At 30.3% G+C, this 20471-nt stretch overlaps 1 protein-coding gene across 2 annotated transcripts in view; it reads left to right on the forward strand.

Annotated features, from left to right (window-relative positions):
• Nucleotides 1–20471, forward strand: part of LOC121123130 (lachesin) — a 207032-nt gene that overhangs the window by 97884 nt on the left and 88677 nt on the right. For both annotated transcript variants that reach the window (XM_040718244.2, XM_071890669.1), the window contains exon 5: nt 13497–13650. In XM_040718244.2, coding sequence (XP_040574178.1) covers nt 13497–13650 — 154 coding nt within the window. The remainder of the gene's footprint in view (nt 1–13496; nt 13651–20471) is intronic.

Consider the following 20471-nt stretch of genomic DNA (forward strand, 5'->3'; position numbering starts at 1 on the left):
CCATGCGTGATAGCGAATGACTGTGTTTCCAAACAGTCTCACTTCTATAATAAGAAGAATGTAGAAGTGTGTTTTTGTTAAAGTTATGTTGCCACATTCCATATATATTAATTGACATAGTCACTGGCTATTTGAATAAAAAGTATGTAAGCCTTTGGTTATAGCGATCTCCTTCTCAATTTACCCATCATTTTTTTTTTTTAATCTCAACTTAACATCTATAAACTTTTTAGATACGGAATACAAAAATTTGCATTTTTTATAACATATAAAAATATAAATATCTATTTGAATGTGAACTATCTTTTTATTGGGTTGGAACAGAGTCAAGAAAATAAATGTAAATATTTATAATCAATAATATTTTATATGACAGCCATTATTTATCTTTATTTCTTGGATATGATTTTAAACTTTATTTTTTTAATAATGCAATTACATTGAATTAGAAAGCATTTTTTCGTCATAAAATGAATAGTAAGGGGAACTTGAGTCTCTGTAAATGACAGGGAAAATATATTTTTCATATTATTGTAGAGTACTTTTGCTCTTAACCTTTTCAGTATATACCTAACTACTAGTGCTGTGACTTGGTCTGAGAGTGATTTGATTCAAGTTCGGATTTTAAGAATTTTTTGTAAATCAATTTAAAATGTATTGAAATTTTTTTTTATTCCTGCTGAAAATACTCCACACTCGAGATAAATCGTCAAAATGACAAAATGTCCAATATCTGATGTTTGATTCTAAAACATATTTTACAGAAAGGTGTATAAAATATATAACTTGTAATGCTATTGAAATGGGTTCTATTAAAAAAGGTTGTTGTAGATATATTACTATTTATTCAATATTATGAAGCCCATCCTTTGTGCATTGATACTTTTGTATTGGTAAAGATTAAAACGCCTTCTTTTGTGTTGGGCATTCCATTTTCAACTTTTAATGAGTTGAATCATTTTCAAAACTGCAATGCACTTTCCTACCAGACGAGTTAACAAACTTATTTCGCAGGCTTCTTATGTATAACTAGAATAGGATCTTCGTAGAGCACAAAAACTCTACCTCAAGTTAAATAGAGTTACCGGGCCAACCGTTATAATTTAGCCATTTTAACACACATGTTCTGTAAACAAAGGCGATGGGAATAGACCACAGAGATTTGCTCCTGCCTTTTATAGAGCCCTGGACACCACTGATGGGGACTTGTTCACCTCCCTTGCCATGTCAGCAATTGATGGTTTCGGATTTTTATTAAACGCATACTTCAGGCGGTTGGCAGACATGGAGGTTTTCTTGCCTGCTCCTAGAGAGTCTCTCATGTCTTTGCCGAACTTCAGCCCCAAGGAAACATTGTAAGACGTTTTCCTCCAGGCCCCGGTCTGCTCTCAGATGGACTTCTGGGACAATCAAGCGCAAAGGAGCGCAGCAATCTCAATCCTCTTTTTGTACTGTGTTTTCATGGAGGCGAGTGAGACAATGACTTTCTTTGCAATTAAGCAAATTATAGCTGATCATGTGTTCTACAACATTGGTTATTGTAACATTGTGAGAAAATGATTCTTAACCTCTCAAAATTTCCCTAATATTTATGAGTAAATAATAATGTTAAGTCTGATATGTATCCCCATTTCTTCCAAAGTTATGGTCAATTCTGCATTGTTAGGTTTTATGTTGCTTTGACCTTTAAATTTGACATTGCCCTCGTAAAATTTAATACTCTCTAACTCTAAACATATATAATCATCCTACTAAGTTTGATATAAATCGATCAGTAACATTTGTTATAATCCTGGTGACAATCAAACAAACAGCGGCAAACACATAACCTCTACTCAACTTTGTTGAAAAATTTGAAAGATACTGATTCCATAGCAATATAAATATTAAATTGCCTACTTTATTAAAAACGATATAACATAAAGAATATTTCTTTCTCCGTACTAGCTGGGTTCATAGTGTAATTTATTAGATGTAGTAAAGAGATTTTTGTAGAATGGAAGTGGAAGGCGGGAGTGAGAATAATGGTTAGAGATGGGATTTTGTAGGAGCGCGAGGAGAAGGTGAGAGGAGATAATTAATTAAGACATTTGTTAATATCAGCTATATGTTATATGACTTTGGTTTTTATTTTGTATTTTTAAAACAATTGATACCTAAGTAGGCGAGAATGCTTACTTCAGAGGGAGAACATAAAACCACCACGACCTATTACATAATGAACAAAAAAGGAATAAAGTACTGACGCAATAACCGATTTTCTTTCTATTTGCTATACTTATTTTCCTCATTACAAACATGTCAACTCCAATTATAACTCCCCATCACACAATCTAAGTCAAAATTTCCTTTGATTTTTTACCCAAAACATGTTAAATAAAAAACTTTCTGTTAAAATAAAAATTGTATTATTTTGAAAAAAATATATTCCATTCGTCTTAAAATTTTTTTTTGAAGAAAACTGGAAGACGACGTTAAAATTTCGTGATTAAAAAATCACTAAGGTTTATCAAAAGAGAAACACACATTAATATTTAACTTGTTATCTTTTTTTTAACATACAAAAAAAAACATAAATAAAATATTGATGAAGAATTAAGAAAGTCCATTTACAACCTCGTTCATTGTTTTTCCACTTTTTTTTTTTTTTTTCATTCTTTTTGTTCAAATAGGCTAAAAGATAATCCCTTTCGTTTATATATTGTTTGTTTCTTATTTTCAAGGATCGAAGGTTATAGCTTTCATATTGTATACCTTCTTTCTTGTTTTGTAGAAAAACAAAAGTAATGATTGGATTAAAGATTCTAATGGAAAGAAAACATATGGTACTTGTCAATATTAAATTAGACTTGAATCATTTTTGTGAAAATTGATCCGTTAGCTTAAATATTATATTCAAATGAACAAATTTTTTTTTAACGTTAAATGGAGTTGAATAAAGTATGACCTGCCGGTATGTAAAAATAAAAGAAACCAAAAAATATCAAGGTAACCCTAAGAATAGAGTATGATCTTTGTTTACTAATATTTGTTTGTAAACAACGCGAGCGAGACTGGTGCCGTTCTGTGGAAAAATAATACAAATTCCAGAGGGATAATGTTATTTTGTAAAACTATAACTCTGGGAGCTGCATAGTAAGCGTTTGGGCCTCCCTATGGGTTGGAAAATAAAAGCAGTGTCTTTTTTGAGGGGAATAAATGATGATAAAAAGTATACAGTGCAGTTACAAATCTTCACAGATTGTATTAAATATATTAGGGCCTGCAACGACTGTAGAAAGCTATATAATAACACACTTCATGCGTTTGTGGACTGCCCTGACATCTATATCCTTAAATATTTTATATCCATAAATGTAAAAGGGCTTACTGAAACTTCGGAGGTAACAAGGGCTTTTGACTTTGCAATTCTTAATTGTAAAGCCCTCATCGCCAGCCGACTAACAAACAATCAGCTTATTCGGGAGGATGAGTAGGGAGGTATTATCCTGGCAGCTTAAGCCCGCTATGTCTCTCTCACAATGAAAATCCCTTAATCAGGAAGTGTGTCATGGAATTTTACAGGGGAAGAAATCCGGTACCTTACATCAACTTCACAGAATCATCAAAGTATTTTAATAAGCGTTTTAAGAAATTTTAAGAAAATTTTATCATAATTGTTAATTTGCATGTTTACTGTTGTTTTCTTTAAAGATTTATTTTTAGAATATTAGTTGAAATTCTACCCCAGAGCATTAAGTATAAACTATAATGTTTATTTATGTACTTTTTACGCAATTGCTCTGGTTTATTTATATATATGTTCTATATAATATATAAACCAAATAAAGAATGTTGAAAAAAAAAACTATAAGTGTGTCTTACACACGCTTAGTAAACTATGTGAAAATTGTTTTCAGCATCAGCCATTTTTTTAAATAACTATTTGAAACAAGAAACTATAATCTGTCACACGGCCTTGCGGATAGTATATTTTTTAAAGTTTATTCATACACTATTTAAATAATGTTTGGGAGGTCAGCAGCTTAGTTGCAATTACTTTTATTAAATAAGCTGCAAGGAGCTATGAGATACAAAGGTAGCAATTAATCCCGCACCGATCTTCAATACTACTCTTAGCAGACCTAAGACTGATACTTATAACTGCTCTACTAATCCACAAGTTTACTCTACGTCATTCATGAATACACACACTTGTGATGGTGAAAAAGTTATGATAACAGCTTTGGATATTAATAAACACACTTAATAGATAGGAAATTAGAATTAAAAACTCAAGTCTTAGGATCGTATTTTATACAAATCTAGAGCTACATATAAATAACTATTTAGAAAATGGTAAATTACGTCACTCTTTCCATGTAAATATCGTATCTTGCAGCTTCTTATTTATTCTTCAAAGATTTAGGTATTTCCAATCATGAAATAAATGTATTAGATTAGCTGCTAGCAGCTATGAGAGCAAAGACTAGACAGGAATTAATCCCATGCATATTCATAATACTATTCTGAGTCCAACAAGGACTCATAATTATAAGTGTAGATGGGGTTTTCTAAGATCACGAGAAGAAAGTAGGAACCAGATTTAGGGTAGTACTGAATTCAGACCCTTGTTAATATCAGCTGCCTTTCATTTTGGAGGAAGAAGATAAATTACTGATAGAATGAGAAGAACTTTTCTACATTTCAAATTATATTAGTAGAGGAAAAATATTATAATTAAATGTAAATTCGAATATGTTTATTTTATTATTCATTTAAAATCAATTTACACCGAAGATTGGAGAGAATTCTTCTTTCAGAGGAAGATGTTAACACAGCCACGAATTATAAATAATAAACAAAAAATAAAAAGGAGCACACGCATCAGCAGTTTTTTTTTATTTGCTATAAATAGGTTGTTATTTTTAAACACATCTATCCTTACTCCTAACTCATCAACCAATCCTTAGTCTTTAATGATCACATGCACCAGTGATTACTTTAAACAAAAATAGTCTCTGTTAAAGAATTTAAGAATAGTTATAACAGCTTTGGATAGTGAGAAACACTCTTCAGATTGCCCACTTGAAAAATATCCCACGTGTTAAGGTCCTTTTTGATACAACTCTAATGAAAAATAAAGATAATCAAATATGTCACATGCCGCTTCTTATTAAAGCTTAAAATCAATAGGTATTTCAAATTATATTCGGCTGTTTGAAATATCCTTTTTCTCATTTTCTGTTTTTCTTCATACCCAGCCACCTTTTATGCTGACATGCCACATATCTCCATCCCTTCCTCTTATTGTCCTCTCTTTAATATGTACTCGTTGAATCTATGAAATCTCAGTTTACCTCATTAAATAATGATTGAGTTTTTAAATATATGTATATATAAAAGTTATGTACGCCTTGTAAGTAGAATTCAGGTCAGAATGGGTCCCTTGAGAGTCATTTGTTTTTGATTATTATTATTTTAATAAGAGACTTAGACCTGTTTTTATTAATTTTTTTATGAGGGTTGAGTAGATACATCAATTAATTTGTTATTTTCATGACTCATATTCACAAAATTTGTTGTATTTACTTTTTTTTTGTAACCATTTATAACTCCTTTGAAAGAAATGATGGCTCCATAAACTATATTTATTTGAAGGGTAATGAAGGACAACAAATATTTATGACTCTTCTTTTTTTTTTTTTTTTTTAATATCTACTGTTGAGAGACATGGTCTATTTTAATATGTATAATATATATAATTGTTTTTTGTTTTTTTTATTGAATAGACATTTTTTTAATTTCGTATCCCAATTCCCATTGGTCCAATGGGAGCTGTAAAGAAAACCAAAAAAGAATATTAAATCTTCTCTATATTTTTTATATAACTAATAGCATTTTTCAGCATATGTTTGTTTTAATGGGACGGGTGTACTGATGCATATAAAACAGATCAAAACTAATGTTTTATTAAAACTGGCTCTTACATCGCCATTCGGTCAGATAAAAAAATTCGGCCCATAACTTATGAAAGTTACTAGATATGAAAAAAATCTCATAAAACTTATGAGGTAAACTGATCTCACCACCCCTGACATAAATAATGTATATTGAGCTCAGTAGACAACGTGCTTGTAGGGAAATTATACCATTAACTCAATGTGCTTAGATTACATTCCTGGTCGCTCCTAGAGAATGAAATATACATCAGGTATATGGACTTTAAATATGATTTCTAGGCAAGGCATTAGATTAATACTTGTCCCAATGTCCAAGAGGTACATTGTATAACTTTGATCGGACGTCAAACTTTCTCTTTCCATCTCAAAATTGGAGACAACGTGAAGAGAAAGTTGAAATTTAATTATCGCAACATTTAATACAATGGAAATGACTTGGCAAAGTGAGGCAAAGCAACGTCTCGTGAAAAAGGAGTAAATTATTGGAGTAGGAGGAGACGGACCTCGACTTTTTCGATATTTTAGGACAAATAGTACATACAATGGAGGATCATAAATGTAGATGGTAGGTCTCATTATGTGACAAAGGTTTTAATTTTGTCATTTATCGTGTATGGCAGGAGAGGGGGGAGAGGTTCAATCTGTGGAAAAATGAATGAGGCCGGAGGAAATTGTTAGGAAAGCTCTGCGACTAATTTTACTCATTTGATTCATGGTAGATAAATGAAAAAGTCGTATTGCCTTATATAATGATCTTTCTGGCCTCATCCCTCTGTTTCTACCGCTGATTTTTCGACAAAAAGAGAAATTTTTATTAATTTTATAAAAAAATTATAAATAACAAATATTACAATATTATTAAAAATAAAGCATCAAATAAGTCACGGAAGATACTAAAGAGAGAATTTGTTATTTTTGCCAAAAAGAAATGGATACTTCTTTTCATTTATTCTACCAATGAATAAAAACTACCACGATCCTTAGGATTTAGGAGGGTGGAAGAAGAATTCTGGAGAAAATACCATGTAAGATCGAGTCTCTGGGATTGGCTAAATACCATGTAAGATCGAGTCTCTGGGATTGGCTAATAGTAACGTTCTCATTGTATAATTATAAGTGGAAAATTGAGTGGCTAATCTCAAAGTGCAAGGTATAATCTAAGCTGTGAAGAACCAGGAACTCCCTTCCTGGTTTTGTGATTACTCCCTGAAGCGATATTAACTCTTGACACCCTCTCAATCAAAGGGAAATACTAATAGTATGAATTATTATTGATATGAGTCTACCAATAGAATGTTTACTTGTCAGAACTTGCTTGAGAACCTCACTTTTGACCTGATTAGTTATCTACGGGGTTTTTTTTGTTTGTTTTTTCTTTTCCTTCTTCATTATTGTAATTCAACTTATAATATTTCAAATTCTTAAATTGACTTAATTTCATTTTTATGATTGTTATTTGGACATTGTATGTTTTCTGTTTTGGATTACAAATTTAAATTAATGTAATTATTTGTTTAGTCAAATGAAGTAGTTGAAATACTATAATTTCTACTTATACTAAATCAATGAAACTCCATTTCACCAATTCAAGGAACTTACAAATAATAGTTCTCAGTGAACAAGTCTCATGCCCCATTTAAGGAAAAAATAAAATAATAAGATCGAAATTCGTCCAAGTCTTTATTCTATTTGGTAATTGGATGAGATTTTATATATTTCCGAAAGCATAATCATTTAATTCTTGAAGAGAGAACTTATAATCATAAAGTAATAACTAGCAGGCGTGCTTATGAAAGACGGGGAGTAACCTAGATGATTTATTATGAAACTATTAGCGTAAATCTTTCTTGGACTCTGAGCAGAATTAAGAATCGACGTTGGAGTGCTTCTTACTTATAAGTACTTTCTATAAGTGGAGTTAGATTTGTGTATATTTCCTTTCTCTTACGGTTGCTAGCAGCTAATTTAATAGCGTTCATTACATCTTAGCTGGTCTCCTATAAAATATTATTTAATTTGTCAGGATTCACAAAAAAGTTTTAGATTTAGTTTCTTTTTTTTTTACATACTGTCAAGTCATATTTTATACAACTCTATTCATGGAAATCAATGACAATTATTTTTTCGAATGGAGTAATTGCAATATTATAATACTAGTTTTAGATATGCTTTAAAATCTTCTGAAACCCCTTTAAGTTCATGTGAATTGCCCTAAAAGATCATTTTGTTCAGTATTTTTAGTCCAAAAAGATACTAATTTTGTTTTTCGAACTGTAAAAAAGATTGGCATCGTCCTAACACAAATCCCTATCACAATTTTTTTAGATGTAATTTATTCTATAAAAAATTAAGCAATACTAGCTTAATTAACTTATTGTGAGCAAATATGAAAATCAAATAAAATTATTTTTTTGTATAAAATGTTTTAATTAATAATTTTGTATGAGAAAAAATATTGTCAATGGTCTCATTAAAGTTTGATGATCACAAAATTAGTGCATTAATTAAATATTATAAAAATAGTACTATAATATTTTAATATTATGCAATAAATGTCTTTGACAAAGTTTTTTTTCCATATTGTCTAAAAATGTCAAAAACTATATTTCATTTAACACTTTGTTACCTCACCAAACAAAAACATTTACAATGTATTTTATTGTCAATTTTAAACTTTTCTGTTTCCTTTCCCCTTACCAGTGGACTGAACGTTGAATATTTGAATATGAATAAGCTCTTGTACAGTTGTGAACAGTCATCTACAATTATTGAATTTGTAAAATAAATGATGGCCTATCTTTGTGCTATTTTTATGGAAAAGTTTGCCTATAAAATATTGATATTGACGTCTTGGGTATATGTTTTTATATAGAGGAAGTAACTCCTTTATTCTGATAATTAATTGTTGCACGGATGGACATAAGAAGAAGATGTGCTCTCTATCTTCAATCCCCCGAGCACAGAAAGTGTTTGTTTTTTTTTCAATTGTGATTTGTTATCGAACCACTGTTTCTCATAAGAAGTAGAAGGATTTCTTCGTATTAATGGACTTTTTGATTACGTAGGCCAGAGGTTCTCAAATGGGGGCATGTGTATGCCTTGAAGGTACTTGGAAGCACTCCAGGGGTTACTTGAGATCATTAACAAATTATATAAATAAATTCCACCTTAATCCAGGGCACAGACTGACTGGTAGAGCTGTGCTACCTGGCATTTGTATTTAGCAAACTAAAGGAACTGAATACATATCTACAGGGCAAGGACAACAGCATTTTAAAACTGTATGTGAAGGTGAGAGGCTTCCTGAAGAAAGAAGAGCTGTGGAGAGGGGTTTGTGCGCAGGGAAATGTCCCCTACTTTCCTAATATAGAGGATTTTCTCTTGAGTGCTGATGCAAACAGAGTTCATGTCAAGTCAATCCTGGTGAGACATTTGTTTCATTTTATTCCAGGTTTCCATTCTTACTTTCCTGACATAGAGACCCATTTCTCTTGTCTGAGGCAAACAGAAGCAAGCCACTTGTCACTGATCAGGAAGAGCACTTTGAAGTGTCATCTGACTGCGGCATCCAGTTGAAGTTTGCCAAATCCACACTCTCAATGGTTTGAGTCTGTTTAAAGCAGGAGAACCGTGACCTGGAGCAGAAAGCTTTAGAATCGCTACTACCCTTTCCCACCACAAATTTTTGTGAGACCTCCTTCTCTGCAATAACTATGATAAAGACAAAGCAGAGAAACATACTAAGCATGGAGAAGAGCCTGATTACAGTAGTTGCCCACCAGCCACCAAGACTGAACAAAGCACAAGTTTCTCACTAAAAAAATCAATTTATAATCTGTTACAAAGTTTAATAAAACAGAAAGTGTTATACAATATTTATATATATATCATTTGTGCTGGTTAGGGGGTACTTTGTCAAAAAAATATTTTACAAGAGGTACAGGCTGTAGGTAGTCCGGATGGAGATATCAACTGTCTCTGGAGACTTCTCATCACTGAATGAGATGATACTTTATACGTTATATTATTAGTTGTTGCTCCGATTTTCTGCTCAAGATTTTTTTCATCATGACACACTACATATGTTTGTCTGTGTATAATGTTTCATTTTCTTTGCAAAATGTGTAATCTAAATCTGCAGTTTAAAAAAGAAAGGGAAAGAAAGAGTGGATTAAATGTATAAATATACAGTAAGTACAAATATTAAAACGGAGGTATTACATTTAACAAAAATTACAATTTATCTCTAGAGACCCATTAGGAGCTACATTTTCCATCCTTTGCCCTTTTTAAATAGATACAGATACATTCATGTAGTTTATGTTAATATATATATGTTTCGAAAAGGGACTCTCTGGTCTAAATCAAATTCAAAAGATGTTTTCATCCTCTTTTCCTATTCTTATTTCTATGTCAGTTTTATAATCATTTGTTTCATCTTTTTATTATATTATTTTGAAAATGGATTGATTACCAGAATGATAATATGTGATCTTCCTGCTCAATAAATTCTTGTAAATGTTTTTGGTTATGTTTTTGCAGATGAAGAAATTTACATTAACTACCTTATCCTTGAATTTGATTTTATAAAGATAGTCCTAAATTCCTGCCTTTGCATCAGAAGAAAAAGGCTACTGGAGAAAGCTTCCCATTAAGGAGGGGAAAAACTATAAAGAGTCTCCTTCTGTGCAACCATTGAGTGATGGAAGCTACCTGTCCATAGTGGTAGGAAACAATGGGATTCTGTTTGATTTTCATGTCTCTCCCTTTATAGATGCACATTTGAGACACTTTTTGACAAAGTACCGCATACGATCAGAGATCCTGAGTTCATGAAAAGCAAAGAATCATAGGTAATCTTTTAAATCCAGGGATTCGGGATTCCATGGTACCAATCCCAACCCGGAACATATTTTTGTTCCCTTTTCCTTCTCTTGTTTTATGTCAGTTTTATAATTATAATTGATAAACCATAAATTAGATTGAAAAAACAAAATAAACAATGATTATGTTTCGTGTCATTTTAACCCTTCTTCCATTTAAATCTACAGAAAACTGTAAAAACTGTTTGAAAAACATTGTTTGTAATATTGGCTTCTGGAATATTGTGATTGGAAAATTGGTCGCCAGAATATTGTCATAGGTAAATTGCCCTCTGAAAAAATGAATTCAGTAGAAAACTGCTTGTAGAAAAATTACTCTACAGAAATCTTTCCCACAACTATATTTTGTCTAGTGTTCATTAATGTCCATGAATTTATCACCAGGCACAATCTGTTCAGCAATTTTTGGGAAAAGAGCCTCCATTTTGAATCGAATTAGATAATGGATTGTAATTTTTGTTTATATTTAGTTCGACACAAAATTTGAATTTGAAAAGATTTAAAAAATAAATTGACATCATTTTTGTAAAAGTTGCAAGTCAGTTTCGTTGCTCAAAATATAAGTATGACTCCTGTTAAGTCATAATTTCCATGCATTTTAATACATCAAGGGATCAGAGACAAACTGCCGTAGCTCATTTTACAGAATTAAGTTTGGGAACTCCATTCCTTCATTGTAAATTATATTTTTTATATTTTTTTTTTACAATAAAGTGGATCCGAGAAATTGATTTCAAGAGTATGAGATTTGCTATCTTGAAGATTTAACATTAAATATTAGACTACTAGGATGACATATAGGTAATACTATGTACTAATATTTGTAATTTTTGAGTTACAACCATTTGTACTTTAACTCTTAATATTTAGTGATTCATTTACCGATTCATCCCATCGCTTGTGACCATTCACAATTTAATTTTATAAGCACTTATAGAGTGTTATCGGTCATTATTTCGGACTGAAGACTTCAATCCCGTCCAGTTCAGTATCTGAACTGAAAGTTCTATTACTGAAAGTCCGAAATACAGGCCCTCAGACTGGAGTGCACCAAATAAATAAGGAGTAACATCAGATTAAATACCAATAAATGTTCAATTGATCAACCGATAATGAATATATTATTGATATATGAAAGATTAGACATAGTTCTTTAACTTTAACATAGAGTGAATCTTCCTTTGGTTTCAATAACAACCTCTAATGGGTAACTGAAGATGATATACTTGCTGTTCATTACCCGTCATTGACGGTTAACGACTTGCTTTATGGCGTTTATATTATTGTGACGTAGTCTAAATAGTTTGTACAAAATTTGTGGGTAAAAACCATAATCCAGTGGGTTCTGGTCTCGACTTTAGAAATGCCACATTGTTTTTTTGGCCCAAAAAGGTGCATTATCATCAAGCCATTTCTAAACAGATTTTGACTTTTTTGGCTAGATTTTCCGTCTTGTAGCAAATGTAGCTCTGATTAAGCCATTGTAGAAATTTGATGTATAAATATGTTAATACCTTAATAATAGCTAAAATATGTAATATATAAATATGGAAAATATAGCTTAGTAAAGTATAGTGCACCATACTCTCTAATACGTTTGAATTTTCCAAATAGGGAGACACAATTAATAATAACAATAATATCACACAGGTTATTAACATTTATTTTTTTTAAATGTATGCTCACGATTACTTAGACAATTTTCACATCCTTAAGTAATAATAAATAGGTAACACTGTATAAAATGAATTAATTCTTGTTATATTTTAGTTTAACTTAAATTTAAAAAAAGGAAAAATGGTAAATTAAAATATATATTCCTTATAACATGAATGTAACTTTCGATGAGGTTTAGTAACAAGCTAAAGTACTCCTTGGCTCATCAAACCATATGTTAAAAAATATCCTTTTTTTTGTGATTTCATCCTTGAGGGCGGTAATTATAAGTCAGTCCTTCGGAGACTTAATTAGACGGGACTTCAATCATAAATAGTAATGGAAATATCACTATTTATAAGTATTGAGTGAGTATTTACATGGGGTGTACTTATAAAAAACAGAGAGTAAGATCATGGATTTGTTGGGGAGTTGTCTTCTTTTTGATTATAGTAAAATTAGTATGAGTTTCGACGCCTAATAACTCACGATAATGCCAACTAGTACTATATATTATCACTATTTTTGATTTGTCAGTGAAGATATTGGCTAAGACATCATGCAAATATTTTGTTTATATTTATAGACTAAAAATAAATGTATGCGGTTACAAAAAAACATACCTTGTATGAAAAAAATATACTCACAACAGTACATTCTATATCTACCTCCTATATTATTCATATCCCTTGGCTGTGGTAAAGTTTAATAATATTCGAGAGAGAAAATAAAGCCATATAAATCCTTAAAGTCTTATATGTAAACTTTTACTCTTCAGATACGCAAAATGTTTGTGACCTTGGACTGATTTTTGATTATTTGGAGAGATTACGAACATAAACATAAATATATTAAATAACGTTTTATTTTTTCCTCTTATAAACTAAAGTATTGAAAATATAAATTAAAAACTAACTTGTTTCTGTCAAGATTAGAAAATCCAATTATTTCTTTCTTTTTTGTGTCTATGGATTTGTTCATTATTGTTATATCATTTATTTTTTTCCTACAATAGCATGACTTACTTCCTCATGGTAAAGTCTCTTGCCAAAATCAACATTGTTATACTATACACAAAGTGGATCGTTATGATGCTGGTAGATATATATGTTCAGCGGATAATGGAGTTGGAAATCCAGCAAATGCTACCATCAACCTTCAAGTTTTATGTAAGTATTTATTGTCTATTTAAATAGAAAGTATAACGAAAATAAAATGAAATTTATTATTTTTGTTTATTTATTTTCTAAACTACCAAGTTTTTTTCAATTTTTTATAAAAGGAAACCTAAATTTGGATACATCCCAAACTCATCAAATAATTATAGAGTTTTTTGTTTGTTTTTTTGGCAAAAAAATATATTAATAAAACCTTAAATTATTGGAACAAGTTAAAGTATAAATATATTTTATTTCTTGGCGAGCCTTTTTTATTACGAAAAAGAGGTAACAAAATATTCATATATGATTTCAAATACTATAATATTGCATATTCATAAGTAGTAGAAAGTTTTATGTGGTTTATGATTTAATGAGAAAGTCACATTGTAACTTACATTAGGATCTATCTCCACGGCAACGTTAATAAAAATATGTTGTATTTATTTTATTCAGATTTTAAAAAAATGTTTCCACACGAGAAAAATTTCTGTTTAATCTGAACCTGATATGAATGTATTTTTATCAAATAAATATCATATCTTATATATTGATAAGTTTGTTTTAGTTATTATCAAACATATAATCCAAAATGGTTGAAGAGATCAGTCTTAAATTTAGCAAATAGACGTATAAAATAACCAATCATATTCCTATGATATTTTATTGGACCTCCAAGATCGTGAAAAGGCTGTGTTGATCAAAATATAACCTTCTTTATGTTCTCTTTTTCTCCTTATATCTATCTCTCCCTTCTTTTCTTCTCCCAGAGTCTCTTTCTACGTCCCTCTCTCTATCTCTTTTCTTTCTAACTTTGTTTCTTTCTATTCCCCTCTATCAACCCTGCAACACAGGGACTAGTTTTATATATAAGTTTATCCATTTACAGTGTTGCACAACAATATGTATATGGTGTTGTCAGATTATTACTCTTTTGAAGCCGTTTTTATCAAATAATACGTGTGATCAAATGTCCGCTTTGTGTATAAACAAGCTCAACAGGCTAATATTTGGCGTTTTCTTATGAAAAAGTTGCTGTGTGAACGGGATCTTTATATATTTTGCTATGTTAATTTTAAAAGTTATAATTGGGAATTGTTCAGTCCAGTAAAAAAATGTTCACATATAAGAATAATTATTTTTAAATTTCTTGTTAATCAACAAAATATAAATTTGTATCGATTTAACTATAAAATATTTTTTCTATTTAATTACATTTCTAATAAAATGAAAATCATGATTATGTCATTATTAAAATTCAGATAAATGTTTACTTGCAATTACGACTTTTTTGGGTAGCTCGACTTTTAATTGTTTTCGTTCAGTCATTTTTGGTCTCATGAGTGATAATAAAATGACGAATACCATATATTGTCTAAGAGGGTAGCATTGGATGGAAGTGCATATGGTAAAATTCCCTCATATGAGCCTACCAGAGATGAATCTACTCCTGAGCACGGAGGGTAGTAAACTTTTGCAAATTTAAATTTATGTATTTTTGTTTCCGATCCGTAATTAATAAAAAGTACACCACAATTTGGTATTAATACATCCTTCAAAACAACTTATCCAAATAAAATAAAAAAGTTTTTCCTTACTTTTTGTAAATTGTAGGAGAGCTAAAAATTCAAATCGACTAACGTCATTATAATAGACTTACAATTAACATATATACTATAGTTGTATAAATATATATTGCATAAAGGCTATATTCCCTTAATTGCTTCGTCTCTTGCAAGTTTATTTAATGCATTTCCTTTCGCAAAATATGAAATTTTAATCATATATTCTTTTTATTTTCTGCACAGAAAAATAGAAAAAAAATATAAATTCACCAAGAATATAAAAAAATAATATGACAAGATTATTATTCTATTTTTCTTCTTTAAATAAAGGAAAAGAAAAATTCATGTGTAAAATGAAAAATAACTTCATGTTACATAAGTGTGGTGCGTTAACAAAAAAAAATTGTATAAAAATCATGAAAAAAAGAAAATCCTGATTTCTTTTATATTCATATACAGTTGAATATTTTATAAACATATTTGAGTCCTTTATTGACTTTGTATTCAAATTTATGGGATGAGTTACAATACTCAAGAGTTTAAACCATTATTTAATTAAATAAACTTATATTAGCCCCAATATGCCCCCTTTCAATTATAATCAACCTGACGGGGTACATATATAATTGCTCTTTAGATTACAGCAAGGAACGAAATATCATTTGTACATAATTGAGGGTTTCCATCAAAAGAACACATTGTGCGTGTGTGTTTCTTGTCTATACAAGAACGATATCTGATTTATGTATGTATATTAGTTGGTTACGAGGGTTTTTATTTTAAAGTACAGTAAAACTTGGGATTACGAACAAAAAACGTATAAGAAAGGGCTTACATATATGCAATCCAAAAAATGAGAAAAAAACTAGTTTTTAAAAATTAAATTTATTTATTTGATAAATGTGTTCATCAAATTTCTAAAAGATTGGAATAAATTTTTATGTCATCAATATCCTCTAGGGCTATCTAGCAATGACTACAGCCAGTGCTGTAACTTCAGAGAGGGGTGGAGGGGGGCGGATTTTGGGAGACATACCTGGCTAAAACGATGCAAGCATTCCTAATGAAATATAAACATAAAAATAGTTTAAACTAAATTTTACTATGGGTATGGAATTTTGACTACATATTCAAAATTATTGTCCTTGAAAATTGTTGATTATTAAAAAACTCTAATACTTTTAACCACTGACGGGTATAAATATAACATTAGTATTAAATGAAACCGCTAAGTTGAGTAAAATTGTATGTGCCTCAAGGCCTCCTTTTTTTAGTATTCTTATAATTGCGGGTCTACTTGATTTAATAAACAGACAAACTTAGCTTTATTAATATAAATTTTTATTCCAATTTTCTTTTCTTTTTTAATATGACAAACTGTGACTCAGCTACAGACGCTCATTGCTATATTATTAAGACACAGTGCATCATATTAAAAAAAAACATATAAGAAGAAGAAGAGTAAAAATTTATATTAATAAAGCTAAGTTTGTCTGTTTATGGACTTATAATCACTCCGAGGAATGTTGGGTACTCCAGGTAGTGATATAAATAGTTTATTATGGAAAAAAAAATTATTCAAATATTTCAAAATGAAATAGAAAAATATGTCATCTTAAGCTAGTCCACTGGCAATGGAAATCTGCAATCACAGTCATGCCTATTATGTCCGTGGTGGGGTTGTTATGAGTTGTTTCTGTTAAAGGTCCTTACGTTGGAGGGTTAATTAATAGGCAGTGATTGGAATTATATGAACAGCCCTGCCTGGGCTAGTTTTGTTCCGGGTTCCTATACCTTGTTTTATACATATATGACGATTTTTTTTTTTTGAGTAAAGTGTAAGAGTATATTTCTATCCGTGATGTTGAATATTACTTTTGGACTGTTTTATAGTTCCTAGAAAAGATATGACTCTCGTTCAGACCTGTTATTCGAGATTGATGTAGTATTGACTTTACGTATTAAAAGAATATTAAAATTAATAGAGACTTCAAAAGATGTCTTCCGTGTTTGAATTGCTTCAAGATCGGGAGTAAAAATAGAGGCGGTGCCGAGGCGGATTGATCGATGTATAGATTCCGGCTTGGGCTATGTTGAGGGAATGTTCAAAAATTTGTGGAGCTCACCTTTGATGTATGCAAAAAAATGTAATAACATTATATCACCTATTTGATTGTAAAAGTAAAATTGTTTTCAAAAACATTCGTAAAATTGGGGGTAGGTATTGCTGAGTGTTATATAGGAACCCTGTATTTTTAGATACTGCCAACTTTGCATGAAGGAAAACATGAACATAGATAGTATATACATAATAAGAGCTATGAATTATAAATAAACTTGTATTGAATAATATATGAAAAGTCGTCAGGTGAGAGAAAATTTAACAAAAATATTTAAATAAAAATCGTTTAAATGAGTGTTTTACAATACCTACATTATTTACATAAGTGTATGTGGTTTTTGACACTGAATATTGAAAAACTATAAGCATGCACTTTGCACATCCTTATCATTGGGGATGGGATTTTTATATAGAAAATGAGTGATTCAGAAAAGGAAAACAATTAATGCCAGTGTTCTTGCTCATTCATTAATAGATCACCGTGTTGTTAACATCTCCCTTGGAAAGGAAAAGTCTTGCCTTTTCTAGGTGTAACATATATTATGTATTTTCATATAATTACATATTTCCCTGCACTCATTTCTTTTAAATATAGCAAATTATCTTCTATATAGCAGTATTCTCTCTCGAAAATCATATAAAGTAGCTCATGTTAAGAAGATGCTTGATATTAATTAGTATCTTCTTTAACCCCTAATTAACCTACTTTTTAAAGTTTTATAGAGTCTCCCTGGTCGTGCAAAAGTTTAGAGACTAAAATGAACAAATTAAACAATGATTGTTAATCCAAACGTCATTCAGTGATACACGTCAAATATTGCTAAAGTATATATTAGAAACATCATGTTTTTTTTTTTCGAACAAGTTCCGAGGAGATTCTAAAGAGTGAGATGATTGTTTTTGCCATGAAGTTTTAGATACCTCGTTTAAACTATTCTACGAATGTGTAAAAATGACCCCGGTTCTGAAATGATGATGAGGAAGAGATCTGGAAAAACTTTGATGTTAGGCTGAGTCCCTCAGATTGGCTCATTGTAACGTCCTCACGGTATTAGGATAGAGTGAAGATTGAGTGGATTATCTCCAAAGTAAAGCACAAGAACCAAAATGTCCCTTTGTGACTTTATTTATTAATTTATAATTGAATTCCAACCACTTTTGGACAATCTTGGGGGTGTTTTGTATGTGTTTAACTCGTAATAAGTATCTTTGTCAGATTATGTCGCCAATTGTATCCTAACTATTTCTAGACAATCTTGGCCGTGTGGGCAGTGCTCCATTTTATGAAAGACATATTTTGACCCTTTAGAGATCTCCCTGTTCTGGGGGAGCTATATATGGCCGCGATAACTGTTTTTGGGATATTCTGGCGGGCAAACAATGTTTCAATCTTTTGACTATGCACTTAAACGTAATTGGTCTATTTTTTATATTCCTCCAGACTTTAATCAATCCTTGCTTAGTTTAACTGTAAATGTATTTATGAAAACTCTTTCTTTTTTGAATTATAAGAACAAAAAGAAATGGTCCACAATTCCCACAAAAATAAAGAGAAAGAATGAAACCCTTCTCTACAGCAAAGTTGTACAAGGGGATTTACTTTATCCCTATTTAAATTCAACAATAATTCGTCAAGTGAAATGCATTAATATGAGGGAAAAAAACTATACATAGAGAAGAAATAAAGAATTGAAATATATATAAATAAGAATAAAAAATGGAAATCTCCCCTTCTCTACATACTTCCATTGAACAAACTTTCTTCACTTGTTATACAAAAAAAAATGAAGAATATAAAAGAAGTTGTGTGCTCAGTTGGTTTTGTTCGATTTAAATTGATTACAATAGAAAAAAAAGTATTTGAAGAGAAGGGTTTACTCAAGATTTTTTTATTTTTTGAAAAATTAAGTTGGAACACTCTGACGAAGATAAATTGAGAAATATCATATTTATGTACCTCAGTGAAAGAAACAGGAAATGCTTATGAAATCCATGAGTATTTCAAATAGGGTGTATAACCCAGAATCCTAATATTTAACGGGGATTTTTACCTACTCCCACATATTTCATAGTACACTGTGAGAGATAAACTTGATTGTAAATCAATTTGGGTTTTTTTCTGTGGATATTTTAAAATTCTAACTTGCGTTATTAAAAGTAGGGAATATCACAATTAAAATACACAATAAAAATAAACTTTCAAAAATCAACAGTTGTCAGCAACAACTTCTTCAGAGTCACACTCTGAAACGTCAGAACTTCGAACCATTGGAATAAAATTTAGAGTAGTTATTGTTCTCACTACTCGGCTCATGTGTGTGTCTCCCTAGAGCCCTTTACTATATCAATTAAAATATTGTTTTCCATCATGAAGCAATGTAAAATCTAAATATGAAATTGTTTTTGATCTATTGTTTTGAGAGTAAGATAAAATCTTCAAACTTAGCACAATAACTCAAAAAATAAAGAATAGATTGTCATGAAATTTTGACAGCTGTCTTTGAAAGTTTGCTAAACACTGAAAACGAGGTGAATAAAAAGAATAATACCCTCTAAGTGTGAAACCCGGGAATTGTTTAGTCCCAAGAGTTAATCATAGCCTTTAGATGATGCTTTCTAATGATGTGAAATATTAAGAATAAAAAATCTTTTTTCTCAATTTCTTCTGTTTTATCTCACCTTTCTTTTATGTTGATGTTTAAAATATATTCTTTTTTCTTTAAAATATAAAAATAAAGACTTGAATTTTCCAATATTTATCAGGATACTCAAATTTAAAAATGCGTTATCTTCTAAATAAGAAAGCTTAGCTTAAACTAATCTGGAATGAAACACGGAAACAATTTATTACTTAATAAATAAAAAAACTTATTTTCTAAGTAGGTTAAATAATCATCTGTTTTACTTTCGGTGTTTGCTGTTGGTAATAATTAATTGTATTGAGAGTCTTGATTAACTCCCCTTTTCCTCCTGACAAAAGGAGAAAAAATCTCCACACAACTTTTTATATATTCTTCTTAACAATAATGGTTTTAATCTTATTTGTAAAAGGATTTTTCCCCTTAGGTTAATCTAAATGTTCCTTAGAGTGAACTCTCTTTTTGAAAGGAAATAGTATGGAAACACCCTTTAAGTATGAATATGGA

This window comes from Lepeophtheirus salmonis, chromosome 8, assembly GCF_016086655.4.
Source record: "Lepeophtheirus salmonis chromosome 8, UVic_Lsal_1.4, whole genome shotgun sequence".
Taxonomy (NCBI): Eukaryota; Metazoa; Arthropoda; class Copepoda; order Siphonostomatoida; family Caligidae; genus Lepeophtheirus; species Lepeophtheirus salmonis.